At 42.1% G+C, this 24,868-nt stretch overlaps 1 protein-coding gene across 2 annotated transcripts; it reads left to right on the top strand.

The window, feature by feature from the left end:
• The first annotated feature begins 448 nt into the window (after positions 1-448).
• prrx1b (paired related homeobox 1b) lies at positions 449-23,948 on the top strand. 2 transcript variants are annotated; one of them, XM_074668621.1, is made up of 5 exons: positions 449-886; positions 7,523-7,698; positions 14,951-15,132; positions 18,991-19,056; positions 23,289-23,948. In XM_074668621.1, exons 1-5 carry the CDS (start codon positions 640-642, stop codon positions 23,419-23,421), a joined length of 804 nt encoding a protein of 267 aa, XP_074524722.1. In that variant the 5' UTR covers positions 449-639; the 3' UTR covers positions 23,422-23,948. The 2 variants fall into 2 exon arrangements, with proteins under 2 accessions (XP_074524722.1, XP_074524723.1); XM_074668622.1 differs by lacking the exon at positions 18,991-19,056.
• Positions 23,949-24,868: the final 920 nt, after the last annotated feature.

Raw genomic sequence — 24,868 nt, 5'->3', positions numbered from 1 at the left:
TGTTGATGGTGCTGATGGGGATGTTTCTGGGAGGAGGTGGGGGGGCGTGAAACGTCACTTACATGAAGCATTGCCACGTAATTAGAGAGAGAGAGGGAGAGAGAGAGAGAGAGAGACTAAGGGGTGGTGTGCAGCCTGGAGGTGCGGCTCCGACGCCCTGCCTCCTCGCTCCTAGCTGCCGCTGAGCAAGCTTTGCGCACACACGGAGCTCTGCGCATCTGGTCGTCATCATCCTCATCCTCAGCAGCAGCGGCTCTTCCTGCTCAGATGTGACTCAGGCAGGCTGGGAAGAGCGCTCCTTCTTCTCCTCCTCCTCCTCCTTCTTCTCCTCGGAGGACTCCTCTGGCGCAGGACGAGCTGAACGCGGCGCAGTTTTTCCTCTGCGCGCCGCTGGATGGATTGGCTTTTGGAGCTTTGATGTGGAAAAGAAAAACCAGCGGAGGAGGAAACTGCGCTGAAGTTCGCCTGAGCCCCGAGCTGATCTGGATGTGAACAGACCCGGGTCTCTGTCTCGGTCTCTGGCTCCTGGAGGCGCTGCTGCTCGTGCGTCCTGCATGCACGGAGGAACTCCCGGCTTCACTTTCCGTCTCTCTCCTCCTCCTCCTGCTCCTCCTGCTCTCCGCTCCTTCTCTCCGCGTCATGACTTCTAGCTATGCACATGTAATGGACAGGCAAGCCTCGTTATCAAACCGCCTGGAGAGCCCCATCACGTCGAACCTGGACAACCTGCAGGCCAAAAAGAACTTCTCGGTCAGCCACCTGCTGGATCTGGAGGAGGCCGGGGAAATGGTGGGCAGCCAGGCCGACGAGAGCGTCGGGGAGGCGGGGAGGAGTATGCTGGAGTCCCCGGGGCTGACTAGCGGGAGCGACACGACCCAGCAGGAGAGTAAGTGAAACGCAGACCTTCAGGATTGTGGAGCTGAAAAGTAGTTTTCAGAGCTCACCAGGAGAAAGTTAAAATTCCTCCTCCTCCTCCTCCTCCTCCTCCTCCTCCTCTTGCTCCTTCTCCTCCTCGCTGGGCGCAGATGTGAGAATCTCACGCTATCAGGCTCGATCTCTGGAAAATCTCACCCAAACGTAGTCTTAATGACAGGCTGAGAGTCATTTGTTTTCATTACGTCCTGGCGCGTGTCCGCGTGCTGAGCGCATGAATGGCGCTCGCGGGAAGCGGCCGCGCGGCGCATGGAAGGAATCCGTTAGTGAGTTTTGGCAATGCATCATCCCTGACGGCCCCCCCTCCTCCAAAACGACCATTAATTCACCATTAACACTTTGATGTCAGTGAGGTATGGCGCTGTTGGTGGACGTGGTCAGTGGGGGAACCTTACGAGACAAACCCGGGGCTCATAAATCTCTGAGGCCGCGCTTCGTGTCTGCTCTGATCTTTTTATTTGAGAGCTAAAAATGTAAAGCGAGTTACCCAAGAAGTCACCACATGTGCTGAAGTTTCTTTGACTTCGTTGTCCTGAATACAAACCCTCCACATCTCACTCCGAGCGTGCGCGAAAAACGAGGCCGAGCTCCGCGCGCCCAGAGCGGGGAACTCCTCGCTGACGCTCCGCTGAACATCCCGGTCCTTGGAAAGTTTGTGGAGCAGCTCCTCGAAGAAACCCGCAGCGCGCTCAATTGAGAGAGTAAATAAACTCTTCCTCCCTCCTCCTCCTCCTCCTCCTCCCTCCTCCTCCTCCTTCGCGGCCTTAATGACTGTTTTTGTTATTTTTTTAAAGGCTAAAAATCGGTGTGAGAAATATGCAGGAGGAGGAAGTGGCTCGGGTCAGGTCGTTAATTCTCGGTTATTTTCGGGCCTGTCAAACACTTTCACAAAAACAGCGCGCGATCGTTTGTCACAATTAGCGCGCGCGCGCGTCTCTGCGGCGACAATTAACGGAATCAAATAACAGAAAAAACACGGAGATCATCACATCCGGTTCAGAGGAGACTCACTGATTAGTCACAGCTGACCCAATTAATTAATTTTAAAAAATGTGTGCTGTTTTATTTCGAAAGAATCAGAGAGAAAAATAAAGTTTTGATGCCACAACTTAATTTTCCTACAGAAATAAATGCAACACTTCCTGTTTTGATTTAAAAAAAAATTTAATTCACCCCCCAAAAAAATTTAAACAATATTTTTTATTTATCATTTTGTTTGAACGCACCATGGAAGTGATAAATAATTAAGACCAAATGGTACAGAGAAACTTATTTTTCCCGCCCTTCTTTTATTTTTTTATTTTTTTATTTTTTAGTTTTTTCATTTTGCGGAACCTTCTGCGCCTGAATGAGTTTTGTCAGGAGCACAAACTGACTCTGACTAATAGCTGTTAATGGGATCTGTGTGATTTCACGCGTTGGCCTCTCTGACAGCTGCAGGAGGGTGAAGGTGATGAAGACCTGGTTTAAATCTAAAGCTCCAAACCTCCTTAAAAATAATGTACTAACAATAAAAACTCCTCTCTAAAATAAAATGTAAAAAAATATATTTTTATGCAGGTAATTATTTCAAATACCTTCTGTTAAAAAGATACTCTACGTCTTTAAAAACGGCCTGTAAATAAATGAAGCGTTCACGGACCAGCCTCATATTCCTGCCATCACTGAGCAACATCTCAAAATAATTACAAAATAACATCTAAAATAATACTTTTAACCTCAATTAAAAAAATAAAAAAAAAAGAAGGAAAAATATTTTTATTTACACACTGCGCATGTCTGCCTCCACCAGCTGCTGCTAAAAACAAACAAACATTAATTAAAGGCTCAAATTTTTGTTTTTAAAGATGTGAAAAAATAATTAATGACACTAATAAATGTCAGATTTGTTTTTATGATTAAAAATAAAATACATTTGAGATTTAAAGGCTCCACATTAACAAACAGCTGCTGCTAATAAATCAAAATAACTTTTCACATTTGTTGGAACAAACTTGATAAATCTTGTTTTTGACACACAGATAAAAATCATCGGTCTCAAACTCAGCACACATGTTAAATTAATGATTTAACGATGATTCAATCAGTAATTAACAGGAGTGTAAATCCTCTTAGTCCCGAATATCGCGCTGATGAAGAAGAGCGTCACTGTTAAAACCTCGAGCCCGTAAAGCGTCTGTTTTTAGACTGTGTGTGTGTGTGTGTGTGTGTGTGTGTGTGTGTGTGTGTGTGTGTGTGTGTGTGTGTGTGTGTGTGTGTGTGTGTGTGTGTGTGCGTTTACAGCCGAGCTTTACTGAGTCCAGAATAAACCCAAACTGTGCGCGCATTAAACTCACCGTGAGTTTCTCAGAGGAGCCTGAACGCACCACGCGCAGTGTCGCTTCACCTGAAGGTGAGTTTACCTCAGGTGTGCGCTCAGAGCAGAAACTTCAGGTGGTTTCAGTTCTCTGTGGTGATTTCTGCTCTGGGATTAATTTATTTTTACACAGCGCAAACTGAAAGAGGAGGAGATTTTAAATTAAATATTCATAAACAGAAACAAATTCACATCAGGACGATAAAAACAGCAGAAAATGCAAATTTAATTTATCTATAAATTAATTTATTTTACAGATTTTAGCATCAGAAACAAAATAATTTAACATTTTAATTATTTTAACACAGAAGAAAAAAGAAAAATGGAGAAATGATTTTTTTCTACCAAATCTGGAAATATTTATAAAACTATAAAAAAAATATTTGAAGGATGATTCAGCTCAAGAACTTTAAGTTTTCCCGTCCTGATAATTTAAACTGAAATACGGAGAGACAAGTCTGCAAATATTTTCTGATTTATGAAGATTAATCATTATAAATCTCTGCTGAAATTGAGTATATTTTTCTAAATTACAGTTTATTTTTGAGGGAATAATAAAAAAGAAATCAGCGATTAACGCTGAAGACAAAAAAAAAAAGAAAAAAGGAGAAACTTTATAAAAAACAATAACAACAACAGAGATGCTGTATTTTTGTTAGTATTTGTTTCCTTGAGCTACATTTTTGATTTTATTGGAAAAAAGCAAATAAAAAGTGAAACAATGAAAAAAAAAAATAAATAAATAAAACAAATCTTTAGTCATCAGTAAAAAAAAATTAAACTGAGCCGCCGTATTTTAGTGCCAACGCTGTATGAAAATAAAAAACGCCTTTAAGTGAAAGATAAAAATCCAGTTTTTATTGGTGCAGGCGCTCGTCTCCATGACGATCAGGAGAAATCACTTTTTATTCAAACTGCTCAGAAATGAAAAAAATAATTTAATTAACACAAAGATTGTTTTTGGGATTAACTCTGCGCTCAGCTGGATCCTGATTGGCTGAATCTGCAGGAGGGCGGCTTCAATTAGACAAGATGACAACAAAACAAACACACTCAGTGTTTACCTGACCGAGTGAGTGTGTGTGAGTGTGTGTGTGTGTGTAAGTGTGTGTTAGCCGTAGATGTGTTTCACTGAGGCTGACTCGTGTTGTTATTTAAAAACCGTCGACATAAAAAAACAAAACATTGAGAAATTATTTCAGTTTGTTTTCTGTAATCTGAGAAAGTTTCAGATTTCTGGAGCAAGAGATTAAAGTAATAATCCAGATCAAATGTTTTTACTCCAGAGGAAAACAGTCGTTTTATTCACCGCTCGATGAAATGTAAGGTCGACCTTCAGGAACTAAATCCTGAGCAGCTGACGTTTTCCAGATCCTCAGTTTTCACCTGACGGAGATTTAACGTCTGTGCAGTTTCAGGATCAGGATCAGGATCAGGATCAGGGTCAGGATTCTCTCTGGGTCTGAAGTCCTCACTTTAAAAGATCTGAAACAATCTGATTTAATGAAGCAACAGTTCCTGATGGATTAACTTCACATGCGACATAATCTGCTTTTAATTTAATCCCAAAATGTCAGAATCCAGATTCAGGAATCAGGTTTATCATCAGACGCCTTCACATCCAGAAAGACGTTATCAGAAATTTACAGAGCAGCCGATGTGGTTTCCACAGATCCGCTCTGCGTGTGAACACACCTGGTGTCAAACCTGATCCTCATTTTTCTCAGAGAGCTTCGTCTAATCTGAGCTCAGCTTCTCATCCAGATTAACGGATGAGGTCTGAGAGACAAAACAAGATTAATTCAGATTATTTTCATTTATCTCTAAGGATCATTTCACCCCACGTCACGTTTGTCCTCCGTCCTGGAAACATTTAGACGTCAAACTTTTATTTCTATGATTTATTTTTGCAAAAGTTTGATGTTTGACGTCATTTTCGGATGATTTTTTTAATTTTCAGATTAAAATCTGCCGAATTTCTTCAGTAAAAAAAGTGATTCCCTCTGAAAAGTAGCGTTCTTCAATACCGAGTAATCACCAACCTGCTCGTGTGTGTGTGTGTGTGTGTGTGTGTGTGTGTGTGTGTGTGTGTGTGTGTGTGTGTGTGTGTGAGTGTGTGAAAGTGTTATTTTGTGGTCTCGTTGTGGAGCCACAAACACCAGCTCTGATCCTCCGGCTGCTCAGTTTGAGCTCCTTTAATTCAGAGACAGACGTCCTGCTCCTTTAAACTCATCCTTTATTTATTTATCTGATTATTTTTTATTTGTTTATTTAAGTTTTAAAAACTTTTCTTCAGCTGGTTTTCAGGAAATTGTCCCTCACTGGAAAAATCTGAAATCTTATCGAGTGTTTTTGTCTCATTTTAAGTAGAAAATGTCTTAAATGAACCAAGAGAAAAGTTTTTCTAGTTTCAAGCAAACTTTGAGATAATTTTTCTTGTTTTATTGGCAGATTGTTTTTATTTGTTACAGTAATTCAGAGCTCATTTTGTCTTTAAACAACTTGAAATCAGACATTTTTCTGGTCTGAACAGGTGAATGTGGCTCATGTAGAGAATAAAAAGACATTTTTTACTTAAAATCAGAGAAAAAACACTTGATAAGATGTTGTTTTTTGTGGTGTGTTTCCCTCTCGGATTTTTCAACCAAAGAAACAAACAATAACTCGGCGGTGAGATCTGTTTCCAAAGTCGGGAAGAGTTTGTGGAAAGTTTTCTGAAGCCGAGAAGAAAAGACGTTTATCTTTTTCAGAATCTGCAGAATCGACACTGGGATGGTTTTTTCCTCTGAAGAAACTCGAGCTGTAACTTTCCAACACGCTCCGTCGTGTTTCCTGTGTGAGAGGAGGAACAAACAGGAAGTGTCTGATGAAATGTGGGGTTCGGACCCGGACGTGGCGTGCAGGGTGAGCAGTGTTATCGCGGGTTTCAATCAGGCTGAGGCAGTTTACGGCCCTGAAGCTGAACCTTTAAAACAGCAGCGACGTGAAAACTTCCAGTTTGGACCGGGTTTTACTGAGGGTCCAGGCTCCATACAGGGTCAGACCTATAGAAGGGGACGGGAACCACACCAGGTACGTCTGTAGGTACCGACTAAACCCCCTCTGTTGGACCGAGTCACATAAAATCCTGGAGACTGTGAGGGAGCGGGACAGAAGGAGAATTTCCACGCCGGACTTGAACGCAGCATTAAAAGTTTAAACACTGAGGAATAAATATGTTCAACTGAAAAACTTTGAGATTTTATCGTTAAACAAATTAATATTTATCACCACAGCAACACAAAAGCACCAAAAATTAGTAAATTGTTGAGTAACGACACTGAACGCCAGGTACCGGACATCGGTAACTGAACCATTGCTACCTGTGAGAAAGAAAACGTCAGAGGAGCTTTAAAGAGATTTATGAAACAGAAATAAATGTTAATGTCGATAAAAGTACTGAGAAGTTTTTGCCGGTTCAGGGGAGAAGGCGATGGATGTAAACGAGTCAAAATACTATATACAGAAATACTAATACAGAAATACTCCCCCAGACTGTAGCACGTTTGTGTTAGCGGTACCTTCTGATTAGCCGTGTTAGCATCACACTGATCACTTCCTGTCATTTTAAAGTGTAAATATGACTTTTTTCTGCAGAAGTTTTGAGCTGAAACATTTTAAAAAACTGTCTTTATCCTCGGTCTGTGATCGTTAGTGTTACGGTTTGTTCCTCTCAGAAATTAACGAGCAGCTCAAACAAAAAAACAACATCATCACTTTTCATCTTTCTTCTTCCTCTGTTTTAGTTCTTGGTGAAGTGATCGTCTTCTTTTCTGGAGCTCAAAACTAAAACCATCGACAAGAAACGAAGAAATGAAACCTGCTGATGCTATCGTCCTGTTATGCTAACATTTTGGCACAGTGTCAACAGGCAGCTAGCAGCATCGTCCTGAGATTTTAAATGTTTTACGTCCTTGTTGTGTGTGTGTGTGTGTGTGTGTGTGTGTGTGTGTGTGTGTGTGTGTGTGTGTGTGTGTGTTTGCAGAAATCTGCCTCTGAAGTATGAATATTTGAATCGTTTTAGACGCTTTAATTCAACTTCCTGTTGAGCTCTGCAGGATTTCAGACGGTGAGACGTCACATCACGTCTGAGATTCATTGGTTAATTAATCCTGGTGTTCAAAGCGTTAACGTCGTGAGATCGTGTCACCCTGAGCTCACCTCCTCCCTCCTCTCCTCCTCCTCCTCCTGCAGATGAACAGATGAACACGGAGGAGAAGAAGAAGAGGAAGCAGCGCAGGAACCGGACCACCTTCAACAGCAGCCAGCTGCAGGCTCTGGAGCGGGTGTTCGAGAGGACGCACTACCCCGACGCCTTCGTCAGGGAGGACCTGGCACGCCGCGTCAACCTCACCGAGGCCAGAGTCCAGGTACGAGCAGGAAAAACTCCTCAATCCTTTCAAAATAAGGGCCCAGAGTTTGAAACTTCATGCTATGATTGTAAAGGTCACCAGGAGTAGGAGGAGCAGCTTTCACATTTTGGCTCCCAAGAAAGCAAAAAAACATATAATGACCCTGAGGAGGGCTCGTCACGCACATTTTAACCCCTTCAAGTTATTTTAGCAGGTATTTTGGCCATCAACAGGATATTTTAGCCAACTTTGGCCCAAAAAAGGCCAGCTTAGCGTGCATTTTGGCTCCCCTGAGGCCGCTTTGGCACATGTTTTGGTTTCCGACAGGGCACTACAGCCCAAGTTTTGGCTCTTTTAAGGTTGTTTGGCTGTCTCTTGGCTCTTCAGAGAGCACTTTAGCCCATCTTGGGGCTCACAAGGAGGCATTAGTGCAAGTTTTGGCTCCCAAGGGCCAGCGCTTAGCAAAATTAGCCCCAAAGAAAGCGCTAAAATGTACAGATTAGCTCCAAAAAGTTTACTTTAGTGTGTCTTTTGGGTCCCACAAGGGCTCTAGTGCCTGTTTTGGCCCCAAAGAGGGTATTTTAGCGACCTTCAGCCCCCATGGGGCTATTTAACCAATGCCTTGGCTCCCAAGAAGGCATGCTAGCAGACTTTGGCCCCAAAGAAAGCACTGTAATGCAGGTTTTAGCTCCCAAAGGGCACGTTAGCGTTTCTTCTGGTTTCCAAGAGACTGCTTCAGCTGGCATTTTGGTCCACAAGAGGGCACTAGCACTTGTTTTGGCTCCCAAGGGAGTAGTTAAGTGTGTGTTTAGGCTCTGAAGGAGGCACTAGTGGTTGTTTTGGCTTCCAAGTGGGCATTTTAGCGCACTTGGGCCCTAAACAGGGCACTTTGATACACATTTTGGCTCCCTTCAGGCCAATTCAGTGTATATTTGAGCTTCTAAGTGGGCACCACCTGTTTCCCCCCCAGAAGGACACTACAGTGTAAGTTTTGGCTTCCTTAAGGCCATTTAAGTGTGTTTTGGCTCTTCAGAGAGCACTTAATCGTGTGTTTTGGCTCCCAAGAGACATTAGTGCAAGTTTTGGCCCCAGAAAGCACTCTAATGCTTGTTTTAGCTCCCAAAAGGACACTTTAGCGTTTCTTTAGGCTCCAAAGGAGGCACAAGCATTTGTTTTGGCCCCCAAGTGGGTATGTGAGTGCACTCTAGTCCCCAAAAGGACAGTTTAGCGCACTTATTGTCTCCCCTAAGGCCACCTTAGCACTTGTTTTGGCTCCCAAGCGGGTACTATAGAGTGCATTTTGGCCTTAAAGAGGGCACTATAGCGTAAGTTTGCCATTTAGGTGTGTTTTGTGTCTTTAAAGAACACATTAGTGTGTCTCTAGGGCCAAAAAGAGGCATTAGTGTAGGGTTTTAGCTCCCAAAGGGGGCACTATAGCATGTTTTTGGGGGGCAAGAGACCACTTCAACAGGCATTTTGGTCCCCAAGAAGCCACTTGTGCTTGTTTTGGCTCCCAAGGTATTTTTTTAGCACCCTTTGCCCCCCAAAAGGGCATTTTAGCGTGTGTTTAGTTTCTGAAGGAGGCACCAGTGGTTGTTTTGGCTTCCAAGTGGGCATCTTAGCACACTTTGGCCTTTTAAAAGGACAGTAAGACACACATTTTGGCTCCCTTAAGGCCACTTTAGCAAATGTTTTTTGTCTCCCAAGTGGGCTCATTTTAGCTCCTAAAAGAGCACTTTAGCGTGACTCTTTTGCCCCAAAGGAGGCACTAAATTCATGTTTTGGCCCCAAAAAGGCCTTTTAGTGTATCTGTTCTCTTTAAACGACATGTGTTTTTTAACAATTTAGCCATGAGAAGGAGCGACTCTCCGTCTTGTTGAGCCCAGTTCAGCGTGTATGAGTGAGTTTGGAGCCGCCCTGTGGGCCTGGTTGAGGCTGCGTTTCGTCATGTCTCAGGTCCGGTGAGTGCTGGAGTTGGCCGAGGTGAAGCTGGAGCAGGAACAACAGGAGCAGATTGTTTTTCTGAGTTTCTGACATGAGGGAAGAGAAATCCTCCAGTAAAGATCTTTTTTTTCTGAGCTGAAGCCGTCAGAGTTTACCTCGATCATCGCTTTTAGTTTGGGTTTGAGCGTTTTACAAACGTCCAAACAGATCCATCGTCTGAGCCTCACGTGGTCGTTCCTCGGTGGATTTTCAGGGTTTTTACAGCAAACGTGTGAAATCTGGGTCCAGTTTTTCTCCTCCAAACTTTTCCTCATTAACTGATTAATTTGTTTGTTTTTCCAAGCGGAGCAGCAGGAGGAGCAGCAGGAGGAGCTGCAGGTTTCCTCCATCTGTTTGCTCTTCTGCTGACACATTAGCTCAATAATCCACTTAGTGGCTTCTCCTTATCGGCTCCCACTAAGCGGCGCGGCGTTGGGGTGTCTGGCTGTGGTTTCTGGGAGATAAGGACCTGTCAGATCCTCCTCCCAGACCCCGAGCTCAGGCCTCGCTCTGAGCTCGGGGTCTGTGAGCAGTTTACAGACTCCCTGAAGGACGGCGTGTGATCGCTAAAGTGGATGTAATGACGTCTAATTTCCTGCGAGGTTTACAGATCAGTGATAAATGTGCTCAGCACGTGAAGAACGGGAGCTGGATGTGAGACCGCCACGGTCCAGATGACATCAGACTGGATAATGTGATCAATCAGAGGAGGGAGGACGTGACTTTTAATCACTGTGGGTTAAATTCATCCTCTCACATACGGCGGGATGAGGTGAGCTGTTCACCTCCAAACCACGACAAACACCGACACCTCTCCTCCTCTGTGAGTGACAGCTCTGCTGACAGTTTGGGTCCTGTCCTGATAAAAATAACTCTTCAGTTTTTACCAGAGAGGAAACGTAGAAAGCTTTGTTCATTACCTCGACTAACTCAGTGAAAACAGGCGTGACTCAATCATAAACCTGCAGGAGAAACATCAACATCTAAAAAATGAGACAAACAGTATATTTAATAATTTTATTAACCAGGCGTTATAATTCAGCATAAAACTACACTGTAAAAAAATCCACTGTTAAATAACAGGAAAATACTGTCAGCAAAAATATCCAATAGTTTCCTGTTGTTTTACAGTCTACTGGGATTTATTTTTACAGTGTAAAACTGTTAACTGGTCAATTATATATATATATATATATATATATATATATATATATATATATATATATATATATATATATATATATATATATTTCTATCTATCTATATAGATAGAAAGATAGATAGATATAGATGTAGTATATGTATGGGACCTACTTGGGTTGATAAAACTTAACTTATAAATAAATAAATACATAAAAAATAAAACATTTTAATATCTCTCTCTCTCTCTCTCTCTCTCTCTCTATATATATATATATATATATATATATATATATATATATATATATATATATATACCAACCTGGTTTAATTAAGCTTTATAAAAAAAAATTAAAGTAATTGGATAAAAAAATAAATTAAAAAATAAATAAATAAATGAACAAATTTTTTTTATATATATATATACACTTTTTTAATTAATTTGAAATATTGTGAGTCTTGGTGAGTGACCATGCCACTGTCATTTATACACTGCAAAAATGAAAACCTTGTCACTTGTTTCCTCTTTTAGGAAAACATCGTCTTACTACACTTCTTATGAGCCATATTAAACTTTTTAGTCCAGAAAAACGTCTTATTTTAAGTTAATTTAAGACAAAATGAGGTCCAAATTGCTGTTCACAAATACAAAAAAAAAATCTGCTAATGGAACAAAACAAAAGCTTCTTGTTTTAAGACATTTTTCTAGTTTCAAGCAATTTTTCAGGCAAATTTCTCTAAATCCACTGACAGATTTTTTTTTTATCTTGTTGCAGCGATTCAGACCTCATTTTGTCTTTAAATAACTGGAAATCAGACATTTTCCTGGACTGGTCAGGTGAATGTGGCTCAGATTAAGACAAAAACACTTGAAAAGATTTCAGTTTTTTGTAGTGTAAAAATACCTCATCTACTAACACCAATGCTAATGTTAACACCGTCTGTTAGCTGCCTGACAATCAGTCGTTCCGCCTCCAATGTTTCCAATAATGTGTTATCAAAAACATTCACAAGGATTCTGAAACAATCTATTAATCCTTATTAATCAAAAATGTCACTGACCCCCTGCAGCGCTTCCAGGGACCCCCTAAGGGCCACGGACCTCCTGTTGAAAACCCTCTGCTCTACCTATGCAGGATCATGAGATCAAAGTTTGTCTTTTTTCTTGTTCGTTGAAATCATGAGATCCTGGTTTTTACGACGCAAGCATAGACTGAACTCTTTGACCTAAAACACTCGTGGCGTCTGTTTTCAAACCTTTTCTGGTTCCTGCTGATTCTGCAGATTTCATCATCTCAACAATCTGAATCCTCTTTTTTTTCTTCCATCCAGAGCTGAAATCTTCACAAACTGTTTCCTGCTTCATAAACTGTGGATGTTTGAGGCTCGTTTGTTTGTAAAGACTAAAAATATCTGGGGTCAGAGAGATCGGCTCGTTTGGTTTCTGGGGCTGAGACGTTGACAGGAGTCAGGCGTTGTTTTTGTCTTTGAAAAGACGTTTTCAGGTGAACGTGGCTGACGTCGAGTCTAAGAGACATTTTCACTCTGAATAAAACAGAAACACTCGATCAGGTTTTAGTTTTTGAGGAGTAACGTGGACGATTTGATCCTTAGCTGTTCAACTCGTTTCTGCATATTGTTTCAGGATTCATCAAAATGTTTCTCTTGATTTAACTTTTAAATATAATTTACATCTTTTCGTTTCATTTCACCCCTGCTCTTTAAAATCTCTGTGCGTGTCGCTGGTCGTCAGTCTGAGTTTCTCTGTTTCAGCTCAGAGGACAGGACGGTTAGCAGCGTTAGCTTCAATCTGCTCGCCGTCTGCTGCAGAATAACCCATCAGAGACAGTATCTGATGCTTTCCTGAAGGTGTGTTTGAGTCCGTCTCTCCGTCAGAGCGTTGGTTCTGGGTCTGAGGAAACGCTGGTGTTGGAGGCGCAGAGGCAGCACATCTGTGATTAATGTGGAGCAGAGCGCCGTGCTGAAATCCTTTGATAAAAGAGACTTTGGGCTCATTCCTGAGGCCCTGCGTCAGCGGACTCGGCGTCCCCCTCCCTCCTCTCTCTGAGCGCCCTCGGCTGCTAATAATGGTCTGATTTCACAGCGAGGAGCTACGTTAGCGCCTGAGCTAGCGTCAGGAGATGAGTGCTATCAGAGAGTGAGCTCAGGGAATCAGAGAAATGCTCATTTTTGATCCGTCTGTGGAGTTTCACCTGTCCCTCAGGTGTTTCTGATCCTGATAATCAGTGGTCAGTTTCTGCGTGAACACCATCAAACTCTGCTTCAGACCGAGGAACATGTTCTCCATCAGGGGGCGCTGTGGAGGAAACATGTCAGGATGGTTTTATGACAGGACCAGGATCTAGATTTGATCAGGACTGGTTTTCAGATTCAGACTGCTTTTAGCTGAAAGGAAGGAAGGAAGGAAGGAAGGAACCAAGGAGGGGAGGAAAAGTGGAAAGGAAGGCAGACGGCAGGGACAGAAGCAAAAGGAAACTCGGAAGAAGGAAAGGGAAAGTAAAAAAAGGAAGCAAGGAAGGGTGGAGTTGAGGAGGGGAGGAAGGAAGAAGGAAAGAAACTAAAGAGGAAAGGAAAGGAGGAAGAAAGGAATACAAGGAAAAAGGAAAAGACATATTGGAAGACAAAAAGGGATAAAATGATGAAGAAGGAAAGGTTAAGACAGAAAGGAAGGAAGGAAGAAAGGAGGGTAAAGGAAACTAGTAAGTAATCTGGGACGATGGAGGGACGGTAGGAAAAAAGGCTGGAAGAGAGGAAAGATAGAGAGAAGGGAAAAAGGTGAAAAGGAAAGGACAGAAGGAAGCAGGAAGACAGATCGAATGGGGGAGGAAGGAAAGGAGGAATAGGAAGGAACAAAGGAAGACGGGGGGCAAGAAAGTAAGAAAAGAAGGGAGAAAGGAATGAAACAAAGTATGAAGGAAGGAAGGCAGGAAGGAAACTTAGAAGAATGAAAGAGATGAAATGATGGAAAAGGAAAGGGAAAGGAAGGAAGGACAGATGAAAGGAATGCTAGGAAGGTAAAGGAAGCTAGTAAGTAAGGGGGAGGATGGAGAGAAGGGTAGGAAAAAGGCAGGAAGAGAGGAAAGACAGAGAGAAGGACAAATGTGAAAAGGAAAGGACAGAAGGAAGCAGGAAGACGGATCGAATGGGGGAGGAAGGAAAGGAGGAATAGGAAGGAACAAAGGAAGATGGGGGGAAAGGAAAGGCAAGAAAGTAAGAAAATTAAGGGGAAAGGAAGGAAACAAGGTAGGAAGGCCAGAAGATAAAAAGGGAAAGGAAGAAAGAAAGGAAGGCAGCAAGGGATGGAAAGAAGGAATTGAGGAAGGAAGGAAAGAATGGAGAAAAGAATGAATCAAGGAAGAAAAAAATTAGAGAACAAGGAAGGAGGGAAGGAAAGAAAAGAAAACTTGGAAGAAGGACAGGGATGAAATGATGAAGGAAGGAAGGAAGGAAGGAAGGAAGGAAAGAGGGAAGAAAGAAAGGGAAAGAGGAAGAAATGGGGAGAAAGGAAAGATGGATTGAAGTAAAAAGTAAAAGAAGTACGAAAGGGAAGGAAAAAGGAAACAAAGGAAGGGAAGGAATAAAGGAAGAAATCTCACACCCTAAATATTTCCTTTCCTTCTCTCTTCTCTTCTCTGTTTCCTGACGGTAACCTGGACTGGGTCTGATGAGTCTGATGAGTTTGTTTGTTTGTTTGTTTGCAAACATGACGCCTGTTTTTACGAGTCCTCACTTTCCTGTCTCCTGGAGGATCTGGTCTGGGCCCTGACTCTGACTCTGACTCTTGTTTCTATGTCGGGGCTGTTAGCAGACGCAGACTTTGGAAAACCGTGACTTTAGAAACAGGTTTTAGGAGCTCAAACCGTCAGCGCTGCAGATCTGGACCATGGGTCTGAGGCAGGGTGCAAAACCAGGGACCAGAGTCCGCATTCCCAACCTCCTTTTTGAGGAGGAAAACTGAAAAACTAACGTTGTTTATGGTGTGAGGGAGCTGCAAACAATCCAGAGGCGTTTGGAGACAGGAAAGAGCTGGTCAGAGAAACAGGAAGTTTGGTTGGGTTTCTCATTTCGAGGTCAGGTTTGGTTTAACGACGTGAAACGCTGAGTTTTTCTTCTTCTCTGGTTTCAGGTCTGGTTCCAGAACAGGAGAGCGAAGTTTCGCAGGAACGAGCGCGCCATGCTGGCCAGCAAAAACGCCTCGCTCCTCAAGTCCTACTCTGGAGACGTGACGGCGGTGGAGCAGCCCATCGTCCCGCGCCCTGCGCCGCGCCCCAACGACTACCTGTCCTGGGGCAGCGCTGCCCCCTACAGGTAAAAAAACACTCTGCTGTCTCACGCCACACACGTCCTCTGCACGCCGCTCTGCTCCTGCACCAACGCCTCACCCTGCAGATCTGCAGCTCAGAGACGACGAGAGGTCACGCCGAGGGGGAGAAGGCGACTGAACCACGACGCGTTTGTCTTTAACGTTTCAAAATCAGCTCAATCCTCTGTTTTTTATCTCCTAAAGTAAAATCTAAACTCACTCAGAGACTTTTTCTGAGATCAGGAACATCAGGGTCATCAAGTCTTTTCAAAATAAAAGCCCTCCGATGCGCACGCTGAGCAGCGTTGCTCAGAAGTTTCCAGACCTCGATGACCTCATCCCTGGCTGCGGCCTCGAGTGTAAACATTAGTTTTGTTGCTTGGTGAAAACCTGCTGTTTGACTTCTGATAAAGACAAGGAGAGAAACAGAAGAGGAGAAGGATGTTGGAGAAAAGAGGAAGAAAGTAAAAGAAAAATAAAAAAAGTCTGAATCGTCGGGAAACGTTGGAGTCAGGAGTTTCTTCTTCTTCTTCTCTCGGCTGCAGATCGTTAAATCACATCGAGTGTCTCCAGTTTAAAAAGCACAAACTGAGACCACAGTGACCACATGTTAACACCACCCTCACACACACACACACACACACACACACACACACACACACACACACACACACACACACACACACTCTGAAGGCTCTGCTCTGTGTTATTGTTTCATTTCCTCCTCCTGCTCTACCTGCACATTCTCCTCATTCCTCCTCTGAGCGTCTTCATCTCCTCTGATCCACCTGGACCGGCGCTGATGAGCCGCGGCTCGGCGTGGAGACTTTTTTATTCACTTTAACTTTTCAGAGGTAGATTCATGTGAAAGAGCAGGTCCTAAACGACAAGAATTAACCATCAAGTCATGAAATAACTCAACCCTCTGTTAACATCCTTATAAATAAAGTTATTACAAACTTTTTTCAAACTACATTTATTCACAAAGTCAGGAGACTCGTCCCTAAAAACGACGCCTTTAAAACTAAAATTAACATTTTTTTTTTCCACAAATCTGTGATGTTTGTCCCTCTTGGCTCACCGTACTCAAGCTGCCGCAGTGTCTTCCTGCTTCCCACTGCTGCAACACTAGAAAGTAACAACACCGGAATAAAGACTCAGTTTCCCATGAGCACTAGCACCCACTGTCGTGAAGACACAATCACAACAATCATCACAAACTTTAGGTGCACTGATTTCATTTGAACCCCGGATTGTGATCAGGTAAAAATATCAAAGTGAGACTTTTTCAAGATCACAAAAACCCTGTTTCCACCAAGTGGTCCGGTTCAGATCAGTACGGTTTGGTATGGGTCGGATCGGTAAAGTCTGATCCAGTTTGTGTTTCCACAGACAACTGTGACCTTCTTGGTAGGTGGCGTGAAAGCTGAATGCTGATAGCTGATAAAAAACTGTACATGTGATGTCTGTTTTTTATTTTTAATAAAATATAATAAAAAATAAAAAAATAATGAAAAATTTGTTATTTCATAAACTTGTAACATTTTTACATTTTATTACATTTCGTTGCCAAAATTTAAAAAAAATTGAAATTTTAAAAATTTGTCAAATCTTTGTAATTTTTAAAATTTTATACTAAATTTGAAAAAAAAAAAGTGAAAAAAATGAAATGAAAAAATGTTAAAAAAAATGTAAAAAAAAAAAAAAAAAAAAAAAAAAAAAAAGTAAAGAGAAAAATGTTGGGAAAAAAGTAAAACTTTGCAAAATTTTGAACGATTTTTTAAATGAAAAAAAAGGATAAATTTAAAAAAAAAAAGGTACAGGTTGGATCAGTAAAACCTGATCCTGTTTGTGTTTCCACAGCCAACTGTGACCTTCTTGGTAGGCGGCATGTAACCTGGATGCTAATAGCCGTGTCAGCTACATGATAGCATGACGCCATAGCAGCGCACCCCGCTAATAAAGCCAACGAAGAAGAAAAACCCAACACAGTAAACAAAGAGCAACAGTCATGGAACGTGTGTGGAACGTTCGTGACGCCATTTTCCAAACAAACAGAAAGTTGTTCTTTATCACCGCTGTCACACAGGAAGTGACCATTCTTTCCACCAATCAGCAGACTGCAGTGTTTCTAGCTCCACCTTCTGGGGTTGATTTAGTCTGTCACCCCAACAGAAGGGAACCAAAAAGTGGGACGGTACGGGTCGGTGATTTGGGAACCAGTCCTGGTTTTAGTCAAAGGAAACGCCACAAAATGCATGCTGTGCTGAGACGTTAAAGAAGTGAACTACAGCGCCCCCTGGTTCACTGTGGCTGCCTTTACGCTACAGAGAATCTAATCAGCTTCATATCAGCGGAAATTTAACCAAAACTTTTCTGTTTCTTAAAATTTTCTTTAGATTAATTTGTTGGAGAAAAAAATCAGAATTAACATCAGTCAGAGCGTTACTCGTTTACATGTTTCTGTTATCCGATGTTTCATAAATTTGTGCTGTGTTAAACCTTTTAAAAAAAAGTATTGAAGCACTTTTACATCAATTAAACCCCCACAATTTAAAGTTTATGCTAAATTCATTGTTGAATGTTGACTTTGAGTTATTTTTCTTTGTTAATAAATCTTTGTTTAAATATATAACCATTAAGACGTTGGTTTATTTACTGAAAATGCAAAAAAAAATGCAAAAAAAAAAAAAAAAAAAATAGAGCTTCTCATGGCTGGTCTGTTTTCTTACATACTGCAATGCATGATGGGAAATATACAAAATTCATTACAATGCACAGTAGGAAACAAAAAGAACACAATATAAGATATGAAAGCACCAAGAATTTGACAGCACTGTAAAATGTTAGCACAGTCGCTTTGATTGGCTAATTAAGTGCAAGCTAACTCTGATTGGTTGTTTGACTCACAATTACCAAAAAAGGCGGGACTTAAAAAAATGACCGAGAAATTTTTATTGACATGCATTTATCATCAAAAAGTTTCTCGTTCTGATTGAAACTCAGATGAAACACCTTTACGTACCGTAGCTTTAAGAAAACCAGCACCCAGCTTTAAACGTAGCTAAAGCTAAATCAGAGTTTTGTGGTCGCTTTGGGGTGACTTTAACAAAATTTCTGAGCCAAACTGTCGTGTTAGATTCAAAAACCACAGCGTTCTGGGAAATTTCAGCGTCCAGCGTCGTGACGCCAAAACGAGTCAAGTCAGAGATTAAGAGATCTGATGTTTGACGACTTAAAGTGGTAGTTTTTATTCCACAGTTTGTGTTTTTAGCTGATTTAAAATACGCCTGGTGCTCCTCATCCTCCTCATCAGTGAAAGCTTTGAGTCCTTCCTCCTCCTCCTCCTCCTCCTCCTCCTCCTCCTCCTCCTCCTCCTCCTCTCTGCACGTATCTAACTCCAGACTAATTGTGTTGAATGAAAACAGCCTTTTCCTCGCCCTCTCTCCCCTCGCGCCGCTCTGTCAGCACCAGCGGGGGGAGCAGGGGGAGCGGGGGAGGCGGGGCCACACCCCCTGACCCTCCTGACGAGGTGATAATGTGAAAACGAAGCGTATTAAATCCACCGCTGACCCCTGTGACCCCTCTGTGCAGATAGCGGAGCGACGCAGAGACTCGCAGACTCAGAGCTCTGCTGGGCAACATTTTTTGTGACTCTGGTTTCATTGGTCATGATTTACGGTAATCCTCCGTTATGAAGCTGGGGTAACATGTCAGAGCCTGCGGCCTGCGGCTGCGGCTGGCTCTCAGGCTCTGTTGGCCGGACGCAGAGCGGCGAGGGGGAGAGCTTGTGAGGAGCAGGAATAATGCTATGTGGAAGACGCTAATGTGGTGCTAACACTTGACTGTATATTATCCTAAAGCTGGTATCCAATGCCGGAGGGGGGGCCAGTGCGGGTGCCACAGAAAATGCTGCCCTCAGAGAACAAGTACGCCTTCACTTTACTACATTCACTCCTTACTGTGTGCAGAAAACGCAGCGGTATGCTCCTTTAAGAGAAGGCTAGCGCTGCGTTTTCACATGTCTGTGCATTTACTGTTTTTAAAGTCTGCTTCCTGTCCCCTTCAAAGGATCCTCACGGTGTTTTTGCACATTTCAGCCCCTTTCCTGAAGCTTTCACGTTTTCTCCGCGCAGAAACGAAAGCAGCAGAAAATCTGCAGCAGGAGTCAGGACGTAGAGAAAAGCAGAGAAAAGCAGAGAGAGGCAGAGGGAGTCGTTTCCTCAGCGAGCAGACGCTCTGAATCCGCCTGCACTCACATGAAGAGCTTTAAAAACAAACAGTTTATCCACACCGCTTCAGCATAACAAATAAAAGAGATGAACAAGAGGAGGAACCGAGCACGAGCTGGAAGAGGAAACAAACAACAAGTAAAATGTTGTCCCATGTTTGAAAAAGGAAAAACAGAAACTGTCCAGAGATGTTCTTGGAGACGGAGAATGTAAAACATGAACTAAAACTGGAATTAAACTTTATTTAAAGTCCATCTGAGGAGTTTCTAAGTGATGTTAAAAAAGTCTCTGTTCTCGGTATATTCCTGATCCTAATCCAGACTTTAACATGAGATTATCAGCTCCAATAAAACAGGTTATTAGGTTTATTAATGTTGTAGTGATGGTGGACACTGGAGCCTAACTGTCAGACAGAAAAAGGACAGAAGAGCAGAAGAAAGAGAAACAGGAGAGAGATAGAGCACAAGCTAAAGGCTAACACACCTGGTAAAGGCTAAAAAACACAAGCTAAACTAAAATACTAGCTAAACACTACAAAAGTAGAGCCCAAGGCTAAAATACTACCAAAAGGCTAACACAGGAGCTAAAGGCTAACACAGAAGCTAAGGACTAAAACACAGGCTAGAGTCAAAAAAAGAAGTCAAAACACAAGCTGGAGGCCAAAACAAATGCCTAAGGCTGACACACAAGCTAAAGGCTAGAACAGGCTAAAAGCTTAAAAGATGACTAAAGGGTAAAACTTGAGCTAAGGGCTAGAACATACACTAAAAGCTAAAATAAAAGCTAAGGAGTAAAACAGGCCAAAAGCTTAAAAAAGGGGATGAAGGCTAAAGCACAAGCTAAAGGCTAAGACAGGCTAAAAGCTAAAAAAGGGGCTAAAGGCTAAAACATGAGCTAAAGGCCAAAGCACATGCTAAAGGCTAAAATAGGCTTAAAGCTAAAAACTGGGCTAAGGCTTAAATGTAAGCTAAAGGCTAAAGGATTAAGAAGGGGTTAAAGGCCAAAAACAAGCTACTGGCTAAAACAGGCTTTAAGCTTGAAAAGGAGCTAAAAGTTAAAATTCAAGCTAAATGCTAAAACCCAGGTTAATCCGTTTGTGCCAATGTAGCCTCCAACCCACAGTCAGCAGTTATTCTGCAGTGGTCTGTTCAAACTTGAGAGTCTATCAATAAAATGAAGAGCCAGGTTACGTTAGCTCTGCTTGGTGAGGTTGGAGTTGGTAGATGAGCTCTGGTAGGACAGAACCAGGATTCACTAACGTTACACGTTACAGACACGTCTCAGAGCACCGGGCTGTGAGGAGAGAGAAATATAGCAGCTGCTAAACTACGCTACAAACTGACAAAGTTAGCTTGTTGTCACGTTTCAAAGTGTAGCTCTAACTGTTGGTAAATACCGTACCTCGTGGAGCTGGATCTGGGAAAAAGTTGACTTGAACGAAGAGAAGTGAAATGATTCAGAAACTAATGCACAAACTGTTCAGCCCCTTTCAGTTCATGTCAGCCGCCGTGTCAGAGTCTGCACGGATCAACGACAGTTTGGTTCAGAAAGCAAACAAGTCAGTAAATCTGCTGCAGAGAGACACGACACAGATAAACGTCTCTGAGGAGAAAACAGACGCCGTGAGATGAAAAACAAAAGAGTTGGACGAGGAGATGTAGAAGACAGAGGCTCAGACTCTGAGATCAGCTGATCTTCTTTTTAATCCCAGAGACCTGGGCTCCATTAGACGTGAGGACACGGATGATAAATGGGATTACACGACAGGAAGACGTCTTCAAAAGCAGTTTGTGGATGTTACGCCTCAAAAACTCAAAACTAATCGAGTGTTTTTGCCCCATTGTTAGTGAAAAATGACTTAATCTAAGCCCCGTTCACCTGACAAGTCCAGAAACACGTCTGATTTCAAGATGAGGAGCCAAAAATGACGCCGGGGTTTGTGGTAGTAAGTGAAAAATCAGACGGATGTTCCTGTTTGTTTTTGATCATCACAGAAACTAGACTTTTTTCTTTTAATATCTTAAAATAAGATATTTTCCAGACTTGTCAGGTGAATGTGGCTCAAATAAAAGCCTTTTAAGATGTTTTTAACCCGAAATACTCGCTCAGATTTGAGTTTTTGCAGATGTTGAATCATCTTTTTTAGTTCATATCTTCTCTATATAACTTTTTAAAAAGTTTTTTGAACTTAATTAACTACCTATAGTTTTAATATGTAGTCATCAGAAATATGAAACTCAGAAACTTCTCAACTCAAGTTTAAGCAAAATAAACTGAGTCTTATTGTGCAAAAACACTGAACCAAAGAGGATTTTTGTTTCTAAATCTGGGCTTTTATTGTGAAATGCTCTGGGATCCAAATGACTGAGAGTGACAAGAAGTTTTGGAGTTTATTTTTCAGATCGTTTGTCCCAGACAGACTCAGAGTGTTTGACTGTAAAAAACAGAAATCTTAGAAAGTGCTTTTCTTTTATTTTAAGTAGAAATATTCAACTGGTCAGTCCAGAAAAAGGTCTTGTTTCAAGTTATTTAAGGACAAAAATAAGGTAGAATAACGTCTCAACACAAATAATTTTTCTAAGAATTTTTTTTTTTTTTTTTTTAAGAGCAATTCAGACCTCATTTTTTTCTTTAAATAACTTGAAACAAACATTTTCTGGACTGGTGAGTTGAATATTTCTACTTAAAATGAGACAAAAACACCTGATAAGATTTCAGTTTTTTGCAGTATATGGAAAGGATCCCTACAGAAACAGGGGCCATTCAGACCAATCAGAGCGAAGGAGGTTTGTGGAGCAGGGAGCCTTAAAGAGACAGCAGCTCAGAGGAACCCTTACGGAAGAAAAATATATGTACCAATATATTTTTTGAAATGTATTGTAATACATTTAAATATATCATTTTCCCAATGCATTTTCCAATATATCATATATTTGATATACATGGAATAATATATTGAGGGCACATAGACAATATATCATATATTCATGAAATATGTTGCAATATATTGCAAAATATAAATACTAAATCTCATATATGGGAATATATTATCTAATATATGACATTATTTTTTCTTATATGCTGCAATATATTTTTATTTCATAAGGTAATTGTTTTACCCCTCTTTAAAGTTAAAAAAAGAAGAAGAAAAAGTCAGAGTGATACTTGTGTAGAAATATAAACAAGATTTAAATAAATGTTGTTAACCAGTTAATAAAATGAGGCAGTAAGAGCAGGTTAAAAAGCTAAGGGTCTGTAGTTTGCTTTAAAAACACTCAGAGAGATCAGAGAGTTCTAGAATGTAGTGACATCATCAGGGCAGAATGTAGTGACATCACAAAGACAGAAAGCTCTCTGTGCTTGATGATGAACATTCTAGAACCTCATTGATGGAGCTGCAGCATAAAGGCCGTGTAGAGACTACAGGGGCACCAGAGGGACAAAATACTGACTTGAAAACCTCAAACACCCACATTCAGAGTGAGTAACTGAGCCTGTGAGGGACAAAAACCAACACTTTAGTGGATTTTTCTGAATGCTGCAGCCATTGCAGGCAGTCCCATGATCCAAAACTTCTGTCTCTGAATGCATGTGTGATTTGGATCCAAAATGTGCAAAAAACATCTTCTATCTCTGCGGGGATCCTTTGTCTAACACGTAGATGTTACAGATCCTGACGCCTCTTCCAAGACTTCAGGCTGAAACTGTTTCCAGAAGTGAACGTCTTCTCCTGCATGTTCCTGATCCGCGTCCCAAAGCCTGCAGGAATGAGCGCGCTTGCTTTCTGTAGCACCTGTTTGCTTTCTGCAGGTTTTCTGGCTGCACGTGTCAGATGTAACGCCCGTCTCCTCTCGTTTGTGTCTCTGCGTGTTTCTACAGCTGTGGCTCTCACAGGTGATGTAACCTTTTCCTCTCCTCTCCTCCCTCAGCGCCATGGCGACCTACCCGCCCACCTGCTCCAACACCAACACGTCCCAGGGAATGAACATGGCCAACAGCATCGCCAACCTGCGGCTCAAAGCCAAGGAGTACAGCTTGAACCAGGTGCCCACGGTCAACTGAGAGGAGGGGCCCGCTCTGCAGACGCCCACGCCGTCTCCGGAGCCTCCGTGGTGTTAAAAGCTGGACGCCGCGTGACGTCAGGGGTTTCTTTTTCCTGATCGCCACCGTTTGTACACAGAGACATCTGAGCGGGATGCTGTAGCCGAATATCTGCGTAGTTTTTCTTTTCCCAGTGTGACTGAAACCTTCATTTGTACTTCGCTCGGACTACGTGGATTTCCCGTTTCATCCCGGATCACATGACAGACCGGCTCTGGGATCAACATCACGCTTTTTTTTCCACAAAGGAGGACTTCCTTTGACATTTACGCCATTTTTTAGAGATAATTTTGTTTTTTTCCAACATTTCTTTCCATGTTATACCACTGACGAGCAAACGTCTTCATCGCATTTTGACTTTCATGTAATAGTCCAGTATAAAGCGGAGGCTGATGTATTTCTGAATCCAAAAGCAGTAGATTCTCTTTTGTCCTATGATAACCTTTATTTGTACCAGAATTAAAACTTGTATATGAATAAAAATGCATTTCAAGCAGCGGCACGGTGTCGTTCAGCCTCTTCACACGGTGGAAACAAAGGAAGCTGCTTTGGGTCAAACTTCAGCAACGTGCAGGAGGAAAGTTTGTTGGCCCTCGCGCTCGCCTCATAAAAGAGAGATTTACACGGACTCTCCTTCGCCGTGTGTTTTCTTTTTCATCGCTGATTACCCCGAGCTGAAATTTCCATCGTCTAAAAAAGCAGATATTTACGAGCAGGGAAATCCTCTCCTTAATACCGAGGGCCCCGGGGCCTCGTTTAACTCTGCGGCTGTCACACAAGGTGTTTCTTCTTCCCGGCCCCTCGTAACCCTCGCCGTCAACAAACACATGTCAGCACTCGTCCTCGAATGGCGCTCACGGGCCATAAAGAGGGGTCGGGTGGCGTCGCAGGGTTTCAGGTTTTGAGAAGGGGCTTAATGGCTGTGCTGACATGAACATTTAGCTTTTGGAAACATTTATTATTAAACTTTACGACCCAAAAATCAAGAGTGCTCAACATTTCGCTCACTGTTTTTTGTGTCACACCAAACTTCATTTAAAAAACGCTCAATTTAACTCATTTTGGCTCTAGCTGACACCCTACAAGGTGTGACACTTTACTAACAACTTATTTTATATTCCCAACATCCTCTGATTTATTCTGCTTCAAAATTTAACTTTCAAATCATTTTGGGAAACTTTTATCCGTATAAGCTTTCTGCATCCCTCTGCTTCCTCGAGTTAAAGCACACGTTTTTTCGGCTCCTTCCTGCAGTGTTTTATCTGATTTTTGAGACTTCACTGTTACTTTTTGGCAGTTTGAAGTCACTGAGCGTTATCTTCACCTCCAACCTGAGAAAAAGCTCAGCAAAGATCATCGCAGAGAGCTGCTAGCGTCTTTGTCCTGCACCAAACTCCCTTTAAAATCT

The sequence above is a fragment of the Halichoeres trimaculatus genome, unplaced genomic scaffold (genome assembly GCF_033239565.1).
Source record: "Halichoeres trimaculatus isolate MK-OKI-2021-1 unplaced genomic scaffold, fHalTri1.1 fHalTri1_scaffold_4, whole genome shotgun sequence".
NCBI classification, from domain to species: domain Eukaryota; kingdom Metazoa; phylum Chordata; class Actinopteri; order Labriformes; family Labridae; genus Halichoeres; species Halichoeres trimaculatus.
This window is presented reverse-complemented; position numbering and strand designations above follow the sequence as displayed.